This window comes from Microcaecilia unicolor, chromosome 6, assembly GCF_901765095.1.
Source record: "Microcaecilia unicolor chromosome 6, aMicUni1.1, whole genome shotgun sequence".
Classification (NCBI taxonomy): domain Eukaryota; kingdom Metazoa; phylum Chordata; class Amphibia; order Gymnophiona; family Siphonopidae; genus Microcaecilia; species Microcaecilia unicolor.
In genome coordinates this window covers 93,089,163-93,105,599 of record NC_044036.1, presented here as the reverse complement: position 1 = coordinate 93,105,599, position 16,437 = coordinate 93,089,163, and the positions used below count along the sequence as shown (strand labels likewise).

The 16,437-nt window shown below is 45.6% G+C and overlaps 1 protein-coding gene across 3 annotated transcripts in view; it reads left to right on the top strand.

Annotated features, from left to right (window-relative positions):
- Positions 1–16,437, top strand: part of DHX9 (DExH-box helicase 9) — a 334,908-nt gene that overhangs the window by 226,720 nt on the left and 91,751 nt on the right. For all 3 annotated transcript variants that reach the window (XM_030205460.1, XM_030205459.1, XM_030205462.1), the window contains one exon: positions 11,949–12,101. In XM_030205460.1, the coding sequence (XP_030061320.1) occupies positions 11,949–12,101 (153 nt within the window). The remainder of the gene's footprint in view (positions 1–11,948; positions 12,102–16,437) is intronic.

Below are 16,437 nucleotides of genomic sequence, written 5' to 3'. Positions count from 1 at the left end.
TGCTTGTGACAGTTGGGGTGAATGGTGACGCCAGTGAAGTCAGTTAAGCGGTGTTCCCGCTGTGGCACCCGCTGTTCAGCGTCAGGGTATTGCAGTGTGTGCAGAGCATTCAGCTGCATTGGAATCTTAGTTTTCTCCGGAGTTTATGTTGCTCTTACACCAGGCCTATTTACTGAAGCAGGGACAGTCAGAGTTAATGTGCTTCAGTTTCTCGCCTCACTGCCCCTCCGGCTCCTAAGAGATCTTGTTTAGCTTCATCTGCCCACCCTTGGAGGTTTATCTCTGCTTCCCCCTCCTTATCTGATATGGCCTCGGTCTGTTGAAGGAGCCGTTAGAGGAGGCAGAGCTCCCTCCTGAGGAGGGAGATGATCAGAAAATAGTGAGATGTGTTTCATAAAGAGGAACTCAGTACTCTGAATTTTGAGGCACTGGTAGTTCTTTCCATTAAGGAGCCATCTACTCCGGCGTCAGAAGTTCCATCTTCATCGATCATGGGGGGGGGGGGGGGGGGCTTAGAGATCCTTCTAAGGTCTTCCAGATATTCAGGACCTGATTATAGCAGAATGGGCCTCACTGGATGCGGGGCTGAGAGTGGGAAGAGCCATGACTCACCTTTTCCCATTGGTTCCGGAGGAGAAAGATAAATTGCAGTTTTCCAGGGTGGACTCCCTTGTTTACAGCGGTGACTAAGAAGACCACGTTCCTTAACATCTGCTCCAGACCTTTTCCAACCTGCTCCAGACCATCTCCTAACTGCAGATGGGGGAGACTGAGAAATTACTAAAGACTTTAATATATTAACCTCTGTGCAGTCCTACTCGTTCAGTATTTTCTCAGTTTCCTCAGCAGATGGTAGGTAGGTCTGAGCAGTCCTGTTCCTTAGGGCCTGTCTCTTGTTCATGGGCAGGTCTTGGCTTTCAGAACAACAGACTTTGATGGGCACTTCCACTGCAGCTGCACTACCAGATTTAATTTACAAATAAAAACAAACAAAAAAAAAGGTTGCAGATTGGTGCCCGTCTGTGGGCCCTGGCCCTTTGGGCCTCGGGGGTGTACACTCCGCTGCAGGTCGCTCCCGACCTTCGTGTCAAGGTTGCCTTGGCCTCCCCTCTCATTTCTGAGAGGGATTTGTTATAACCTTCCCAGGCAGATTTGGAACAATGGTGCTAGCAAGAGGTTAAAACAACAACAGCAAAAGCAACCACAAAAGGAAGACCAAAAAAAAAAAAATTCTAGAAAGAGTTCCAAACTGCTTGCATTTCAGGACTTTTTCTTACTTTTGATCCTGCTGAGGTCCCGTTTCTGCCGCAGGTGAGGTCAGTGGAGGGCGGTTCCCTTGTGGCTGTGTATTGGGTACTGATGACGGCTCCCTCAGCAAAGATGCGTCACTTTGTGGCGTGTACCGCATGCCACATACTCTCTCTGCTCAGCGGCTTGTGCTGCATGTGTGAGGACACAGCAGAGGGGAGTTTGTTGGCTGTTACCACTGCGTCTGGGCCTTCCAGGTCCAAGTTTGGCACTGCCAGGGGAGGGCCCGCAGGCAGTCCAGTTCAGCCAGGAGGATCCGGGAGGTCAAGCCGGCCCAGCACAGTCAGACCCGGGGGGGCGTCCGGCGCAATGTTTTTGGCTGGAAATTTGGTGGTTCTTGATGCACCGTTGCAGATTCTCAGTTTGTTGGAGGCTTCTCCCCTGTTGCGGTGCCAGGATGTTGGGGCTACTCTTCATACTTTTTCTACTCTGTTTTCTCTGGAGTTCATCTTCCTACACCAAATGTTTTGCCTAAAGCAGGGTCAGCCTGGTTCAGGGGCTTCTGACACCTCAGGGCTCCTGGGGCCTGGGCTCTGAATCAGAGTGGGCCCTCTGGGGCAAAGCGTCCACATCTGGACTAGGGTCTGCAGTTCCCGGACCTCGCTTGTCCCTTTTTCAACATGGAGGATGAGTTGGAGGAGGCTCAGGATTAGTTAGCAGACTCTCTTGAGGATTTGGAGGCATCTTTGGAGGAGGAGGAGGAGGACCCTACAGTGCTGTGTATTTTTCAAGTCCAGGAGCTTCCTCTTCTAACAGCTTAGGTGTTACAGTGACTAGGTCTCAAAGGAGGCTCTTGTGGTTCCTAGGAAAGGGGATCTCTTGCTGAAGGGCTTCCATAACCTGCCTAAGGTGTTCCCCTTTAATGATGACCTCAAGGAGTTAATGGACGCTCAGTGGCGGTGGTTCAAGACCTCCTTACGCATGGCAAGAGCGCTTTCACTTGCCAGCGGTAGACACCTTGGTTACGGCAATGACTAAGAAGACAGTGGTTCCAGTTGAGGGTGGGGCTACCCTTAAGGACCTGTAGTATCGCCATATGAAAACTTTTGAAGTGCTCCTTTAAGGTCTCTGCTCTGGCCTTGTAAAGTGGCTATTTGTGGGGGTTATGTGGCCTTGCACGTGTTTCCAGTGGGCGGAGCAGGGTTGCAGAAGTGGTGCAAAGGTGGCGACTCTGATGGAAGGTATGCTTGACAAGTGGTTCCAGCCTCTGGATGATAAACTGGGGCGCCTGAAAGGCAAGTTGGAGGAGCTGAGTCAGGACTGGTAACTAGTCAGCAGTGTACCAGGGAGCTGGAGATGTGGGTCCTCGGGGCCAAGTTTGAGCAGGTCGAATCCAGAAAGAGCTGGAATCGTACCAGGCCTAGCTGGAGAACCTGGAAAATCGCTCCAGGTGCAGTAATCTGTGCCTGGTGGGACTGAAGGAGTCAATGATAGTCTGAATTGATTGGCTTTTTAGAAGCATAGTTCCTGCGGGAGTTAGCTCTTGACCCATCTGGGATCCTTGCTTATTGAGCGGGCGCACTGCCTAGGCTCCCGTCAACTGGCTAATGACCGGCCCCATGTGATGATCCTTAAACTTTTGTATTATGCCTATAAGTGGCGATTCTACAAGCTATCTGGGCTGGCAAAACATTAACCTATAGGAATAAAAAGGTCTCGTGTTCTCAAGACTACTCGGCGGGTGTCTCTACTAAAAGGCGCAGTTTTGCGCTGCTGTGCTCACAGCTGTTTGAACGAAAAATCAAGTTTGCCTTATTGTACTGTAGGCATGTATAAATAACTCTTATGGGAAAAGCTACCCAATGAGTAATTCCCAGGTTCCCGTTTACAGAAGTCTGGCTAAATAACTTCTTAGCTCTGCCTAGGGGTATTATTCTACATGAACCTGCCTCTTCTGGTGCCTATACCAGAACTTTCCTTCTGTTGTAGAGAAATGTGATAAAAGTCACAGCTGATATATATTAGAATTTATTATAAAGATAAGAAAATATAAATGATACACTCAGCAATAAGGCTTAGGTACAAATATAGAGAGACCTTATGCTGATAAGAAAACGATAGAATGTATTGTCTAACTAAAACACTGTTATCACTGGTTACTAGGTTATACACAATCCTGATTTGTAACTGACTAGGTCATGAACTAATAGTTAGCAGCACCTTTTCCGGACCACAGTTCTGAACTAACCCGCCTTTGCTGAGGTAAGAACCCACTTACTAATCCCAGACTAATCAGAAATAAATCCCTGTAATTCTCACCGAGCTGACTCTTGGGTGGTCTCTCAGATGAGGTTGGCACAGGTTTTCCCCCTTAGACTCAAACTGTCTTCCACAGCAAGCTAGTCTTAGAGAATAGCCCAAGCTCTCTGCAGCAAGCAGGATTACAGTCACTCTGGCCGGCACAGCTGGACCAACAGGTACTTTCTTCAGATAGACAGTTCACAAGGTTGTGGACCACTTCAGGTCTCCTCTCCAGCTACCCCGTCTTCCAGGCGAACCAGACAACTTCTGCCAGACCCTTTTCTTATCCTCTCGTTCCCGCTCTTCCAGTCCCCAATTCTCAGGTGACCAGACAGCAACCAATCATGATCTTGTCCAGCTCCTTCCCTGAGCAAGAAACAACCTTTTCTTGACCTTCAAATTTTTACATTGTGATGGGCATTCCTGTCCCTCATCAGGCTTGCTGGCGCCATGGTCTTACTCCCTTTTCCTTAGGGAGGTAAAAGAGGGGGCAGGTAGCCCACTGCATGTCCTTGAGTTTTTCCAGGCCTGCCAGTGATTTACCACAAGCAGAGAGCTGACACAAACAGAAAGTTGAATCTGCTTGCTCACTGAAGTACGGGGTCATAGTTCACAGACTCCATCGTGATATAGTTGTATTCACAGGCTGAGACCAGCAGAGTGAGACTCACAGGGAAATAGCCCTACAGTACCTGGCCTGACTCAAGGTATATCATGGTGGCCAGGCTCAGCTATTTGACACTGTGGAGGAGGCCCGCTAGTTTGTGGAGACTTTACTGCCAGTGGAGGCCACTGCGGTACCATCTGGGAGTGGACGTTGAGTGACAGAGCAGTGTTGGACCACCAGTTGTGGATACCTGGGCTGGACTGTTGCACAGTGTCCGGAATGGATTCCACTGCTTTCAGACTGGCTCTTGTCTGCTTGAACTTGGACTGGACTCTTCCTGGTGTGTTCGCTCTCTCCTGGCATATGCATGAGCCTTCTGGGGCTGTGCTTTAGTAGCCTGTTTCTTGATTTCCTGCCTGCCCATTCTGCTGGCTGCTGATCCTGTTTTTTTCTGGCATTTTGATGTGAATGTATCTATGTTGGGGAGCCTGAGTGTGATTGAGAATTCCTGGGTGCTGCTGATTGTTGTGGGAGTGAAAGTTTGATGAGTTTGTGTGATGTGAGCTGACTGTGTGTGTTTGTTAGATTATATATATATATATATATATATATATTCTCCACCAATTACATATAAGGTAATATGATAAGAATATGTAAGAAAGGGGGGAATTAAATACTATATTTGTTGAATTACATTAACCTGCACTGCAAGGTTTAAGGACATGTGCTCAGAACATAAAGACCATATATTTAACTTTACCTGTATTGTAAATAAACATTTTAATGTAATAATGTTACAGGAGAGAACAGTAACAGTTTTTAAGAATCTTTCACAAGGGAAATGTGCTTTTCAAGATTAAAAGGTCTGATTTATAATTTATGCTGGATAATGGTAACTCACTTTGATAGAGGCTGCTGGGTGGAGTGAGGAAGGAGATCCTTGCTGAAACAGAAGTCTTTTGTTGCCGAGTTGTTGTTGGAGCCTGGAGAAAGTCTTATCAGGGTGTGTGTGAAGTCCAGCAGAGAGGCAGGAGGCAGAGCGAAGAGAACCAGATCCCAAGAGAGAGAACTGGGCATTTTCCAGGCTTTTTATATTTTCTTGCTGGACCCTAGGCTGAAGTCAGGTGGGGTGTCTGAGAACTGTCTTCATCTAGTTTTGAGATGGGGTATGGTAACTGGTCACATGTTTAATGACATCATAAGACTTTGTCTGGACATCTGCTGTGATATACACATCCATAAGGCATCTGACAGGATTACAAGAGTCTTTCAGAGTAAGTGGACTTCTTTTGTCTGATTAGATAGGTAGATGGGCTTTTCAGTCTGAGTCATTGTCTGAGAATAGGTGGCGTTTCAGTCTCTGTGATTACTGCCCATCTTCAGGTTTTTGATCTTTGGAGATATGTTGATGGACTTGGGTATCCACTCAGCTAGTTTTTATCATCAGTAGTTTCCGGGGGGAGGGGGGGAGGTGAAAGTAAAGTCTTTGCTGCTGTATATATTTTATATACATTTGTATCTGATCCAGCAAAATCTATAACTCTGACAATTAAATTCATATCATGCTACATATTGACCTTTATATTTCTGTGTGTGTAGGCTGCCTGGATGAGTGCTTCTCGATGCGGCTGTCCTATTTATGTTCCCCAGCATAGAGTGAGGGGATTTATGAGTTGTCTGTAGGTTCCTTTGGGACAGGGGAGCTTGCGGTTCTTTGGGAGCTGTATGTAGTAAGGTGTGGTGTGTTTCAAGGTGGCGGCTTTTCATATGATGTACTAGTCCACCTCACCTGGCCTGATACATCATTCGTGGCGCTTTTGGATGTGTTTTTGGAATATGGGGATTATGCTGGGTTTAAGTTAAATCTTCATAAATCGGAAACTCTATCTTCCTCTGCAGCTCTTAAGGCTCTTTGGGGTTCCACATTCCCATTGAGGACACTCTGCGGCTTCTAGAGAGCTATAGAGATCTTCTGGTTTTTTTTAATGGGAGCGCATTAGTTTGCTCCAGATAGTTACTTTTCCTAAATGGCTGTACCTCTTAGAGACTTTGCTGCAGTGTGAGCTGTGCCGAATTTATGGCGTCTAGCAAATTTTGTTGGCCTGGAAAGAAACTGAAAATACGGTGGCAGTTTCTCTTTTGACATGGAGTTAAGGCAGATTGGGTTTGCCTGATTACAAGCTGTACAGTCAGACCTGCTTGCTGCGCCACTTGAATGATTGACTCTTTTGCAAATCTTGGTTTACGCCTTTGGATTTGGAGCAAGCTTGTTTTGCTCCCTATGACCTTATTACTCTGCTACACTGCAAGAATACTCAGCTTCCCTATTATTGTAAAGGTTCTCTTCTCTTGTAGCCATTACAGGAAGTGTGGAGTGTTTTGATATGACTGTTGGGGAGGACCTGTCTCACTGAGCTACTCTGCATTCAGGAAAATCCTGCTTTAGAACCCAGGATGTATAACTTAATATTCCAGACATGGGAAACTAGCGGTATACTTAACTTGGAACATCTATTGGCTCGGGAAGTGCTGCTATTGTCGTTTGAGGAACTCCCAACAGAAGGTGTTCAATGGGGCAATCGTTTGGTTATTGCCAGCTGTCACTACATTCTCTCCCTAAATAACAGCCTTGCTATATCAGGAGACGGGAGCTAAATTGAGGGAGTTTTATTTCAGTCTTTCTACTTGCGTGGTCTTTCTATTTTGGGTCTCCATAAGGCGTTATTTTCTTGTAGTGTAGGCCAAGACTTGTCAGCCGTTCGGGTCTTGCTTTGGATTCTTGGAGCCTTTGTGCTGCCATTGGCTCTACCCTTTACTTGGCTTCCGGGGCATGGCTCCAGGAATGCTATTTTAGAGTTCTTCGCCATGCCTATTTCTCCGAGGTGCAGTTGCATCATGCAGGTATAATGCAGTCACTTCTTTGTATTAAGTGTGTGTGTTGGGGGGGGGGGGGGGCTCCTGGTAACTTGGGGTATTCTTTTTGAGTTTGTCCTTTGTGGTGCAATACTTGGATATCCAGAAGCAACTGCTCATCCGAACCCAAATCGACCCCACATAGGCCAGAGACCAAGGGGCTTTTAGGGTTGGGTCTAAAGGTCACATTTTATTATTTAGTAAGCTGAGCCTTGTTGCGCGCAAATGTATTCTTCAGAACTGGGCTTCCTCAGAAACCTGCTCTGTGTGGCATTGGAGAAATCAGATTCATTTGTTGGGTACATGGAAGGCAAGAGCAACATGAGGAAAAATCTTTTTTTATTGGTGTGGACTGCTTATTTCACTGCCTTGAGTCCAAGAGGATGTAGTTTTCTGCTTAGTTACTTGTAAAGGATATGGGAGTGCTTTTGTTTTGGGGACACAGTGCAATAAATATCAAGCAGACATGTTTTTGAATAGTGCTGGTGCTTTGAGAGACTACTAGGAGTGACGGAAACTTGAATTGACGGTGTGATCTGTGATTCTGAAATCATTTGATTCAGAGACACTGAAGTATAATGCCATCATGCTAAGTCATCTTAGGGACGCCGTATGCTAGTGACATTGGAATTTTCACCTGGATTGATCACAGACATTTTGAAACTGAGATGGAGCCTTTGGCTTCAGATAAGTTTGAACTTTTCTTATTGATTATTTGTTGATTGTCCAGGTTTATAGAGATGATTAGACCAGAATACACAGACTATTATTGGATTACATCACAGCATCTGAGTTTGGGGAGTATATTATGTATCTTTGCTATTATGAATTCTTATAATGTATTTTGCATGATACCTTGGTTGCTGTAACACTTTCATTCCTATATATATATATATATATATAAACATTTTGTTTTATATATATTTTTATGATGTATTTGATTTTTATAGGTTATGATTTAGAATCTGTTTATGTATATCAAAACACTTTTCCTTGATACTTTGAGCTATCATATTTTGAGCACAGGTAGTGTATTTTTTTTTTTCTATAGTTTTTGGTTTGAATTTTAACTGCCAGACTTTTGACCATTCTTCTAATTTTTGAAGATCTCTTCTCATGTTTTCTACTCCCTTTGGGGTATCCACTCTATAGGCTATCTTTGTGTCATCTACAAAAAGGCAAATTTTTCCTTCTAATCCTTCAGCAATGTCTTCACAAATATATTAAGCATAATCGGTTCCACTACCAACCACTGAGGCACTCTGACCTGGACAGTAACACCTAGCTTTTCTCTTTTTCCCAATATATCTAAAAAAGGTCTTGTCACCTCTCTACATCTTTAGCCATTTTTTTCTTCTGCCTGTGCTTTTGCTAGCCTATTTGCTTTTTTGAGTTTAATCTGGTAATCTATTCCATGATCCTCTTTTTGCGTTCTTTTGTGTTTCTTCAACGAAGCCTCTTTTCCCTTTATTTTTTCAGCCACTTGTTTGGAGAACCATATAGGTTTCCTGTTTCTCTTGGGTTTTATTTATTTCCATTGTATAAAGATCTGTTGCCATATTTATAGCAGCTTTCAGCTTAGACACTGCGTTTCTACTTCTCCTATGGCTAACCATGCTGTCAGCTCCTTCTTCAGGTATTCCCCATTTTACCAAAATCAGCATGTCTGAAATCCAGTACTTTGAGTTTTATGTGCCTTCTCTCCATTTTTGCTCTTATATCAAACTATATCATGTGATGATCACTGTTACCTAGGTGGGCACCCACCTAGATGTTGGAAACACTTCCTCCATTTGTGAGCACTAGATCCAGCGTCATCCCTTCCCTCATGGGTTCCATTGCTATTTGTCTGAGCAAAGCACTTTGACGGGCATCTACAGTCTATCTGCTTTTTTCCGATTCTGCCAATGGGACATTCCAATCCACATCAGGCAAGTTGAAATAGCCCAGCAACATTGCCTCCCCTTTCATTCCAAGCTTATGGATATCTTCTATCAGATCTTTGTCCAGCTTCTCCATTTGTGCTGGAGATTTGTAGATAGTGGTCACTCAGGTTGGCTAAGAAGACTTTGGTCTGGAGATCTCATGAGATTGAGAGTAGGAGATCTCCTAGTGTGGCCGAGGATGAAGGGCCTTCTGGTCAGGGCCCAATCCAGATGCAGGATGCATCTGAATTCTCTTACGACATAGCTCTTGAAACGGTGGGATTGTGCAAGAGAGGATATTCCAGTCAAATTATAGCTACATTTTGCATGTCTTTAGTTTATATCAGAGTCGGGGGATTGGCACCTGTAGGCACTGTTTGTATACAGAAAGACAGCAATTACTCTGGACTCGGGGGTGTCTAATCTCGGTCCTCGAGGGCTGCAGTCCTGTCAGATTTTTAGGATTTCCCCAATGACTATGCATGAAATTTATTTGCATGCACTGCCTCCACTGTATGCAAATAGATCTCATGAATATTCACTTTGGAAATTCTGAAAACCCGACCTGGCGAGGGCCGAGGTTGGACACCCCTGCCTTAGATGCTTGCTAGGCTGTCCACCAATGAAGGAATAATGCCAAAGTGAAAATATATGATTTATTATAGATATAAAAAATAGCAATATAGCAAAGCAATATACAAAAATAGGTACTGTTCACAATATAGTAAGGATTACAGCAATAGATACATATGTATATATTTTCATGTAACTACACAGCTACAATATATCCTGAGAAGAGATTATCAACTTAATAGCAAAGTTAGGTTAATGACCACATTCCCTAAGACAACCAGTCCTTCACAGGCAAAAACCAAAACTAGTTAAGTCCTGAGTATAAGAGGAAAAGTCCTGTTTCTCTCACTCTCACAGTCCGTAGCTTCGGAGTCCAGGTGAGGTGATGAATCTGCTCCTCCTTCAGGCTCTAGCAGAATTCCTCTGCGAGCCAGGTTTTAGTCCAAGGTATCTATTCAGCCAAACTACTGGTTACTCAGTATGTAGAAAGCCCCAGAGCCACTTCTGAAACTGACCTTGTGCTGCAGTTAGCATAATGAATTACAGTTCACAGGTGTTCTGTCAATTAAGTCTCTGAGAGAGGCATACACTGCCAGATCGTCGTCTTTTCTGCCTTGTTTTCTCTCTCTTTTTCTCTCTCTCTCTCTGTCTCTCATTCCCAACTTTTGCACTGCCCTTCGGGTCCACAGATGACTGTCACGGACCAATCACGTTCAGGTCATAACAATGAGGGGCCTTGTGGGCATCCAGCAAGGACAGCTTATCAATCAATACCAAACTCCCCTCCATGGTTCACAGATGTTCCTAGAGACACTGTCTTTGTGAGAATTGCTCCTACACACCTTCCCAGGAGATAACGAAGGCTAGTGCATGTAAACAACATGTCCTTGGATGAAGTCAGTAGAATAGCTGTTCCAAAAAGTAGTTTTCCTTTGTAGAAAAGCTGGTTCATGTTGTATTGAGGCCTGAGGCTGCAGAATCCATATTGGCTCAGCAAAGATGGTTCAGGCCTAACCAGGTCTCAGAGCAGTGAAGGTGAGATAGCAGGAAAACCCCCTACATACCACTGAGGTCTGTCTCAGAGATTTTGGAGTTTTTGAAGGATGGATTGGAGAAAGGCTTGGCCCTGGCCTCCCTGAGGCTGTAAACACCAGTAGCATGGTACAGGTGTTTTTGTTCAGAGTTGATCTAGACGCGCTGTGATATCTCAGGTAGGTGAAGCTAGCTTCTTGATGGCCGGTGGTTCTGAAACCAGTTCTTGCAGCCTTGGTGCTGATGACCCATGACCCTTCCAAAATCTTCCTATGTCATCCTGAAGACTGGGTCCAGCCATATGTTCAGCTGGGGGATCTTGGAATTGCAAGTACTGTTGTGTCAAGAGCCTTTTCAAGTGATTTCTCAGGCGAAGGTAGTCATTTGTCTAGTTTCTTCCTAAAGTAGTGTCTTTATTGCACATTAATCAGGCAATTTCACTTCTAGTATTTAGGCAGGAGAAAGTGGAGAAGTTTTGAGTCTCTTACACAAGTAGGACATGCAAAGGTTTCTGTGTTACATAAGTACATAAGCATCGCCTTACTGGGACAAACCAAAGGTCCATCAAGCCCAGTATTCCATTCCTAACAGTGGCCAATCCAGGTCACAAGTACCTGACAAGATCCCAAAAAGTAAAACAGATTTTATGCTGTTTTAAGCGGAGGATTTTTCAATCTTAATGGTTTACGGACTTGTCCAAACTTTTTTTTTTTTTTTTTTTTTTTTTTAAATCCTGCTAAGTTAACTGCTTTTACCACATTCTCTGGCAACAAATTCCAGAGTTTAATTACACAGTGAGTGAAGAAATATTTTTTTCTCATTTGTTTTAAGTTACGGCTTAGTAGCTTCATTGCATTCCCCCTAGTCCTTTTATTTTTGGAAAGAGTAAACAAGTGATTCATGTTTACCTGTTCCACTTCACTCGGTATTTAATAGACCTCTATCATATCTCCCCTCAAGCCATCTGTTCTCCAAGCTGAAGAACCTTAGCCTTGTTCTCAAAGGGATGTCATCCCATCACCTTTATCATTGACACAGCCCATTTCTGCACCTTTTCTAATTCCACTATATCTTTTTTTTTTCCTAATAATTCCTAACATTGTTTGCTGTCTTAGCTGCCATGCACACTGAGCCCAGAGGGTTTCAATATATCAATGATGGCACCTAAATCCTTTTCCTGGACAGTGACTCCTAATGTGGACCCTTGCATCATGTAGCTATAGTTTGGGTTCCTCTTCCCTACATGTATCACTTTGCACTTGCTTACGTTAAATGTCATCTGCCATTTGTATTCCCAGTCTTGTAAGGTCCTTTTGCATTTTTTCACAATCCACTTGTTTTCATTGCAGACAAAAGGTGAAACTATTTACATCTCACAACAACATGACTAACTATGCCACTGTCTGGGGCTCTAAGACTAACCTGGAACAGCGAAAGGGACGTGCTGGACGTGTACGGCCTGGCTTCTGTTTCCACCTATGTAGCAAAGCACGTTTTGAAAGGTGAGAGAAAATTATGAATTTGCAAAGAACATAGGGGAGTAGATATTCAAAGTAACTTAAATGGCCAGGAAAAGCTCCTGGCAATTTAATTTGCTTGTGCAAGGCTATCTGAGGATATTCAGCGGCACATAACAGGATAGTGTTACTGAATATCCACATATGCTGAAACCAGCTAACGTGGGTGGCCCAGGGTTGGAGTCGGGGTGGAGTGGAAACTTAGCTGGTTGGTGGTGATTTTCGGTCCGCTAACTGGCTAAGTCACTGCTTAAAATTAGGACAGCAAAACAGCTGTCCTAACTTTGTGGTGACTTAGCCGGGCACCAGTTTGAATATTGGCCAGATCGTGGTTAACTTCTGGGTAGGTGGTTGCAACCTGATATTCAGTGCAGGGAGTCACACATGCTCTGGCATTGAATATCCAGATTGAGTTCAGCCTGTGGATGGAAACGGCTGACCACTACAGGCTGAATATCAACCCCTAATATGTGTTGATATATAAAGACTATTTGACCTATCTAATGTACCAGCTTCCAGCTGTACAAGCTTTGACTGCCTTAACTGTTGTATCTATGGCCGTTATTTTGTCCTGTCTTCCTTTTACTTCCCCCTGCATTGTGTGCTTAGGAGTTCTGTCAGCTAAAGAAGATTTTGTTTGCTTTGACCTGCCATTTTGAATTTTGTCTGCCTTTTGGATAGGTTTGTGTTGTAGGCCCTCTGTTATTTAGGTAGCCTGTCTCTGAATTGCTTTTTTTTTAATGATGTCTTTATGATGCTATGGCTTCCATAACTAAACACAGTCCATAAGGTGAGTTCTTACGAATGACTAGTGGCATATGGTCAAAGAACGGTTTAGTTTGTGCTTGTTTTAAATTAATTTCTTCTAATTTGATGGCAATTTCTCTTTGTTTTCAGCTATTTGATTTTGTGTACACAGTATGGGCTATTTCAATGAATGGTGCCCAAAGTTAGGCGCTAGGGTGATCTGTGCTAAGATAGTATTCTGTAAAGGGCACTCTGCATAGAATACTAGCTTAGCGCACATTTCACGCCTAATTTTGGGTGCAGGAATTGCGCCTTCCAAAGGCTGCTATAAATGCTGGCATGCAGCTGATGTAACATTCTATAACATCGGACCTAATTTCTGGGAACACCCCTGACCCACCTATGTCCATGCCCCCTTTAGAGCTTTGCTTTGCTGTATGCAATTTAGGTGCGTATGTTGTACCATAGGGCAGATCTGCATGTAACTCCTAATTATTGCCAATTAAGTGCTTGTTAACTCCAGTAATTGATTTAGTGCATAACTAATTAGTTTGCATGTGGATCTGGGATCCGTGCCCAGATTTGGGCAACCTATACAGAATCCAATGGTTAAAGTCTTTAATGAGTACTATATTCATCAACAAGGGTCCATGGCACAAAAAATAGGTGACCTCAACACGGCCATGTTTTGGCAACTATGCCTGCATCAGGAGTCAAGTTTCTATAAATAGGGGATGTATAAATAGCAATACAAATACTTAGATACAAAAAAGATGCAACAATTAAATATCAAAAGTAAAAGCACCTAATATAAATACATAAATGACATAAAGATTAAAAACTAACACATCAAAATACATAATTCATAAGTACAAAAAAAAAGCTGAATTCAATACAGCTTGGGACAAATACATAGGTTCTCTAAGGGAGTGATGGGGGATCTGTAAGGGAGTGATAGGGAGAGTAGATGGCATGGATGGGCAGACTGGATAGGCCATATGGTCTTTTTCAGCATACATTTTTCAATGCTCTATGTTTTGTTTTTTTCCACTAAGCCAAATATCTTTTTTTTTTTTTCTCTCAAAAGAAAAAAAATAATTAAAAAAAAAATCACAGATGACGAGCAAAGCACTGCACAACACTGAAATATGTTGGGTACCAAAGACTTATTAGCAAGTGTCATGCTTTCTTCTCTTTAACTCACTTTTTCCTCTGACCTAGCACTAGCATTGAGGGGGAGTGCTGGCTGCACTACTAATAAGTTTTCCCACCATGACATGACTGCCTCCAGTAGCAGAAAGGAGCCTGGTCTGCACCACCATGTTCACTACACTCCCTGACACTTCAGAATAGCATAGCTCTTTAGGGATGTTCCCTGTCTCACCTTGGCAGGCCTGAAGCCTGACAAGCCATGTACCATTTTTTCTGAGCAATACTATCATGTATCTACACGACTTCATGAAGCACTGGTTTCTTGCTGACATCCAAGGATAAGTTGTTCATGTGCAACATCTGGTTCTGGCTGTCTTGTCCTCTCCGTGAGAAGTTTGGGAGAGAGATGCTCTCAAAAGATGCACAATGAGGTATTCTCCGAGGACAAGCAGGCTGCTTGTTCTCACTGATGGGTGACGTCCACGGCAGCCCCTCCAATCGGAAACTTTACTCGCAAAGGCCTTTGCTAGTCCTCGCGCGCCCATGCGCACCGCGCATGCGCGGCCATCTTCCCGCCCGAACCGGCTCGTGTTCGTCAGTCTTCTTTTGTCCGCGCTCGGTACGGTCGTGTTTGCGCCGTTCGCGCCCCTTAAGTTGACCCTCGCGCGTCTTTTGACTTTTTCGCTCTTAAAAAAAAAAAAAAAAAAGGGATTTCGGAGAAGGGCCTTTCGCTCTTTTTCCCTTCCCCGTATTTCTAGTTTTTGGCCCCGATAAGTTTTCTTTCGTTTTCGGGGTAGGCCCCTTTGAGGCTTCGGGTCGAGTTTTTTCTCCCCCTCTTTTTGGTGCCTTACCGCAATTACGAGTTTTGATTTCGCCGGCGTGATTTTTCCGCCCATATCATCTAAGTCTCCCAGTGGCTTCAAGAAGTGCACCCAGTGCGCCCGGGTAATCTCGCTCACTGATAGGCACGCGTCGTGTCTTCAGTGTCTGGGGGCCGGGCACCGCCCGCAGGCCTGTAGTCTTTGCGCCCTTTTACAGAAAAGGACTCAGGTAGCGAGATTGGCCCAGTGGAACGTTTTGTTCTCAGGCTCTTCGTCGGCTTTGGCACCGGGAGTATCGAGTGCGTTGACGTCGACAGCGTCAAGACCTCCGCCCTCGGCCGCGACTGTATCCATTGCATCGAGGCATCGACCCTCTGCATCGTCGGGGCCGAGACATCGGAAGGCTGCGTCGGCGTCGGTGGTACTGGGACCTCCACTAGTGCTGATGTCGGACAGTGGTGCTTCGTCTGGAGTGCAGGTGAGGGCTGTCCATTCCCCTGCTGGTGGCGGTGAGCCTTCAGGTGGGTCTCCCCCTACCCTGAGGGCTCCTGCGGTACAGCCCCCCCGAGACCGACCTCCTTCGGCCTCGGCCCCGAGGAAGAGATGGCTGGATTGTACGTCCTCCTCGTCGGTACCGGGAAGCTCCGGTGACATGCTTCGTTTGAAAAAGTCAAAGAAGCATCGACACCGGTCTCCTTCCCGCGTCGATACCGAGAGCTCTGGGTCGCCGAGGGAGTCGGCACCCAGCAGGCATCGGCACTGGGAGGACCGCTCACCCTCTGTTCAGGAGGTGTCGATGCGCTCCACCTTGGACAGCCCGGAACAGCCTCCACGCCCGGAACAGACTCTGACTTCGACTCCTGCATCGGCTTCCATGTCTTTCTCCACAGCCGCCCTGCACGAGAGTCTCCGGGCCGTTCTCCCAGAGATCCTGGGAGAGCTGTTGCGCCCTTCCCCTCCGGTACCGGGGGTGCTTGCGCCGGCTGGCCCCTTGCCCGGGGTGAGGTCTCCGACATCGGTGCCGCTTGCGGTACCGACTGCGGTCGCCTCCCAGGAAGGCTCCCCGTCGGCGGAGGGAGCTTCGCCGGTGCGGGCGAGGGAGTCTACCTCTCGACGCTCCCACCGTGGCCGTGGTTCCACGGAGTCGAGCCGGGCACGGCTTCAGACACAGGTTCTTGAACTTGTGTCTGATACCGATGGTGAGGCCTCGTGGGAGGAGGAGGAGGACATCAGATATTTCTCTCTCCTCCCGAGAGTCTGTCTTTTGCGGCCTTTGTCCGGGAGATGTCTACGGCCATCCCCTTCCCGGTGGTTGTGGAGGACGAGCCCAGGGCTGAAATGTTTGAGCTCCTGGACTATCCTTCTCCACCTAAGGAAGCGTCCACAGTACCCATGCATCATGTCCTAAAAAAGACATTGCTGGCGAACTGGACCAAGCCTTTAAGTAATCCCCACATTCCCAAGAAGATCGAGTCCCAGTACCGGATCCATGGGGACCCAGAGCTGATGCGCACTCAGTTGCCTCACGACTCTGGAGTTGTGGATTTGGCCCTAAAGAAGGCTAAGAGTTCTAGGGAGCATGCTTCGGCGCCCCCGGGCAA